At 45.6% G+C, this 4,498-nt stretch overlaps 1 protein-coding gene across 10 annotated transcripts in view; it reads left to right on the top strand.

Moving 5' to 3' along the window:
* CLCN1 (chloride voltage-gated channel 1) overlaps window positions 1-4,492 on the top strand; it is a 128,676-nt gene extending 124,184 nt beyond the window's left edge. For 6 of the 10 annotated variants that reach the window (XM_025200750.1, XM_025200751.1, XM_025200749.1 and 3 more), the window contains 4 exons: window positions 1,419-1,457; window positions 1,920-2,024; window positions 3,136-3,222; window positions 3,787-4,492. In XM_025200750.1, the coding sequence (XP_025056535.1) occupies window positions 1,419-1,457; window positions 1,920-2,024; window positions 3,136-3,222; window positions 3,787-4,167 (612 nt within the window). In that variant the 3' untranslated portion in view covers window positions 4,168-4,492. Of the gene's footprint in view, window positions 1-40; window positions 81-1,418; window positions 1,458-1,623; window positions 1,829-1,919; window positions 2,025-3,135; window positions 3,223-3,786 lie in introns of those variants that run through there. The other 4 variants (XR_003093388.1, XR_003093385.1, XR_003093386.1 and 1 more) reach the window with 4 other exon arrangements.
* Window positions 4,493-4,498: the final 6 nt, after the last annotated feature.

The following is a 4,498-nucleotide window of genomic DNA, read 5'->3' as shown; positions in this document are numbered from 1 at the left end:
GCTGAAACTGCTCCTTTTGTATTTGCTGAAATAATTATAGGCCCAGAGAGAAAGAATGACTGCGTAGTCTTGTGGATAAGGTACTCCTGTGGAAGTGGGGTGAACCTGTATTCTAGTTACTGCTTCAGTGAAGTACTTTATGACAAATGGGGCACGTTGAAATGTCACCATACAGTGACATTGCTATGGTGCCATGCTTTAGTACTTCCTTTTGAAGGTACTAAAGAACGGCGCAGTAACTGCCTGTACTGGTGCATGGTTAGATTTCACTGCTACGTTGCCGTAGCTGCCGATCATGTGTAGACTCATATGATTGCTATATTGCTGTAGTGTACCATATAGCGACATAATACGTCACTACAGCGATATAGGGCGGTATGTAGATGCGCCCATGGTGCAGCTTCAAGAAGAGGGATTAAGAGAGGGCTTCACATGTCACCTCTGCATCAGGCAAAGCAGGGACTTGAACTTGAGCTGCTATGACTTCAGATGAACAATTTAGTTATAATTCCTCACTGGATCTGTGGATTGTACCCAAGGCCCCTTGTAATCAAACTCTTTGCTTGTGTTTAATTTTTGGATAGTTTAGATGCATGTTTTTGATTTTTTGAGCACTTTAGAAAATGTTGGTGCTGGATCATATCTAAACAAATACCTTTTAAATATTTCAATTAATCCACCAAACTGGAAGGGGTGTTATCTGTATACTGATAATCCTGATGGCTTTCTTGGGTCAGAGGAAGCACCATCTATCGGTCTCGTCCCAAAGTAATCATTAGGAGACTAATCAGAAACTTGAACTAGGACCTAGGACTAGTCTGGAGGCCAGCCAGAAGTAGCTCGGTATGCATATTCCACCCTCCCTAAGAATGGGCTCCTATACATGTGCAGGGAGGCTGCTTCAACACACTGTAATTACAGCACGTTGGAGCAGACTCAAGTGGTAATTACTGTGTTCCAGCAGACTCCAGTGTCATATGTGTCAGCATCTCTGTGCTAAAAAATGTCTGCAGGGGCACTTTAAAGCTGGTTTGATGAGCTTTAGTTAAAGCACCTCTACTGTCATTTTTCAGCCTGGGGACACCGATACACATGATGCTCCGGGCACTTTAATTAGTGTGGCTCTCGGAGGCCCCCATCGCCTCCCAGAGCACGTCTATAAATGCCCAATGATACTAAAGGAAGGTTTGCAGGGGGAGGAGGTATCTTTGGCCTTACAGATAAATTAGTCACTAGGTGGCACTGCTGGGAGCAGGAAGAGGAGGACCATGAGTGGGATTAGGATGACCAGAAATTAGGAAGAGGAGCTGCCAGAATGCAGAAGTACTTCTTGGAGCAGGGTGAAAATTCATCTAGGATTTTCTTAGTGGTATTCTGTGGTCTTTCTCTGACTTTGGCTTTACTTTCTATTCTTTTAGGACTCAGTAGAAGTTGTAGACACAATGAAACCAGAGGAAGTAAGTGTGGTTGAGGAAAAGTGTGTGTGTGGCTGGGGGGAAGTAGGAGGGAGGTGGAGAAAGCGGGGGCAGTGGATGCCTCCTCCTGTCCATGAGCAGAACAGAGTTTAACTGCTTATAAGCTAAAAGGAGAGGTCATTCAGATACCTTCTTTCTTGGACCTAAGGAATTCTGTTCTGGAGCATCTAGAAGATCTCTTCCCCTCTAAGCAGAACTAAAGATGTCCTGAGGTGCCTAGATGCTTTTTTCACTGCTACTGGGAACACTTTTTTATTGCTGCCGCATTGCTAGTTTCCCAAAGGGACATCGCATCTGGCAGTGGAGGAACATGGAATCTGAGAGGAATGATTAACTGAGGGAGATAGACAGAGGTGCTGAAGAAACAGTAGCAGGAGGATGACCCTGGGTGGGGATAAAAGCTAGAAGCACACTATAAGTGTGATCTCCTCTTTTCTGCGTCAGATAGATGCTTGGGAGCAGGAGGAGTTGAACAAGGAAGTGTGCTTTGACAGCTGTCGCATAGACCCCTCTCCCTTTCAACTGGTGGAGAGGACTTCCCTGCACAAGGTGGGTGCTGAACTTACTATTACATCTCACTTTTCTTGCAGACTCTTGGTCACCCCAAGGCTCATTCTCTGTTTACTCCCTCCCTCTCTGTGTAGGCTCATTTTGCCTCTCGTTGTATTTTTCTCTTGTTGTTTTTTCTTTTCCCTCCATAAATAATTCATTGAGCTCCCCTAACCCCAATATCTAGCTCTGGCCTCCTGGAAAATGAGAAGCTACAGTGAACTGTTTTGATACAAGACCTTCAATAGACCATACTAGGATCCACCAGCTATAGTATTAGTTTCACATTTCAAGCCTCTAAGGCATCTGGATCCTTACATATTATCAACAGGACTCCTACTCCTAAACCCTGTAGACAGCAGGAGCTGCACCTCAGCCATTTTTTAAAGCAGTAATGAATTAATCCTGAATTTCATATGCTGTGCAGAAAAATCTGTCCCTAGTAGTGGGATTTCTAAACTTGCCTGAAACTCAGGACCTTCATGCGAGTGCATTAATGCTAGTATTCATCCTCTCTGCTTCAGAGCATAACAGGATGTGCATACACCTCTTATTTGTATTTATATATGAATTCGTAAGATACAGTGGGCATAGCTACACATTTATTAATGTGCAGTGGTTACTGCACATTAAATTTACCTGTACTTGTAAAATTAAGGACTAGATTAATGTGCAGTAACTGGAGTCACTGAGCAGTAATGCTGGTGAACACCTTTTTAGTGATGGTACTGTGCAGTAGCTTAATAATACTACACATTAGCATTGTTTGTGCTGCAATGTGCTACTGCACAGTATTATTAGGCTACTGCGCAGTTAGTGTCTCATGTAGACATGCCTGCTATGTTACTACTTAGGACTTGGTGCACTAGTTCCTGGATGCCCAGGCATATGTAGTCATGTCTGTATGTACCAAGTGAAGGATGATAGATACCTTTGGGAATTTGCCAGGTATCACTAAACACCTCTAAGAGTTGCTACATGCCAGTGGGGCGGGAGGGCAGTTGAGATTTTCCCTTTTAGCTTATGAGCCGAGTAGATCTTAGCCCACAGTCTAGCACCAAGTCACACTCCAGTCTCTGGAACAGATGTTCTCTTGTGCTTTCTCCCACAGACGCACACCTTGTTCTCCTTGCTGAGCCTCAGCCATGCCTATGTAACCAGTATGGGGAAGTTAAAGGGAGTGCTGGCATTAGAAGAGGTAAACACAGTTGCATTATTGAATCAAGGAAGACACTCCGACCTCTTCCTGCTCTACCTCAGACTTTTGTTTCATCACAATATCTTACAGATAACTGGGAATCAGCTTAGGGGGTCTAGGTTTCTGGTCTTCTGTTACTATGCTTCCTTACACTCCAGTCTTGAAATCCAAATCAGTTCTTTGCCCCAGGGAAGTAGAATAATCATGCTGATGGAAAGGGAGTCTTTCAGACAGGGCCTTAGCAAATGAAGACTTTATTTCATTTACATGAATGTTAATGTTTACCTGGCCCTTTCCATGAAAAGAAGGCTCTGTCCTGAGTGACTTGTATTAGATCCATTTAGTAGCCGTTCCTTCAGAAATGAATAGATCATGGTGGCATGGAATTTGTGAAATACTGTTGAGTGAGACAACACTACAGCAGTGTGCAGTCTGATCTTCCCAGGTCACAGGGCTAGAGAAAGTCTTATCTGGGTAAAATTCCTTTATTTTTTACTATAGCTGAACGTCTGTTGTGCTTTGTGTATTCTGTCCTCCCCCTGGCCCTTTTTCTCCCTCCAATAGCTCCAGAAAGCGATTGAGGGCTCCACGCGCTCTGGTGTCCGTCTCCGTCCACCGCTTGCTAGCTTCCGTAACACCAGCCGGACCTCAGTCAGCAGTGAGAAGGCCAACCAGGTCTCACAGGTGTGGAGCCGGCAGAACAGCTGTACAGTACCCATGAGAGGAGCAGTGGACTCAGGGGCGGAGAGCCCTTTGCCCCCCAGCTCCCTGTCCATGCAGCCCTTGCCCTTCCCTGAGGAGGGGCTGCCTTGTGGCACTGATACTGAGTTGGAGGACATGGAAATGACTCGCCCTGCTACTGAAAACATTTCAGACATCCTCAGGGACCTGAGCCTGCACTCCACGGATCTGGATGAGGATGAGGAAGAAGATATACCTCTATAACTGGTGGGAGGAGGAAGTGTTCCACCCCTTCTCCCTTCAGTGAGCTATCTGTATTATACATGTCCTCAGGGAGCCTATGGACGGTTTCACTGCACTCTGATATGTAATGATTGGCTCCGCTGGGGGTAGGAGCATAGGACTGGCCTTTCCTTCTGTTGCCTTCACTGCCTAAAGTGTTATGCTGCCATGGATGTGCAGGGGAGGCCCATGGATGTGCTACATATGGGTGTGCAGGGGATGGAGAAGGAGAGTCCCCAATGATTAATGGAAGCTGGGGTTATGGGATAGTGGAGCTCTTTCCTCTCCTAGCTCTTGTGTGTACGTGAGGGAG

This window comes from Alligator sinensis, unplaced genomic scaffold (genome assembly GCF_000455745.1).
Source record: "Alligator sinensis unplaced genomic scaffold, ASM45574v1 scaffold161_1, whole genome shotgun sequence".
Lineage (NCBI taxonomy): Eukaryota > Metazoa > Chordata > Crocodylia > Alligatoridae > Alligator > Alligator sinensis.
The sequence above is the reverse complement of the archived record's forward strand: the minus strand, read 5'-3'. Positions and strand labels throughout refer to the sequence as shown.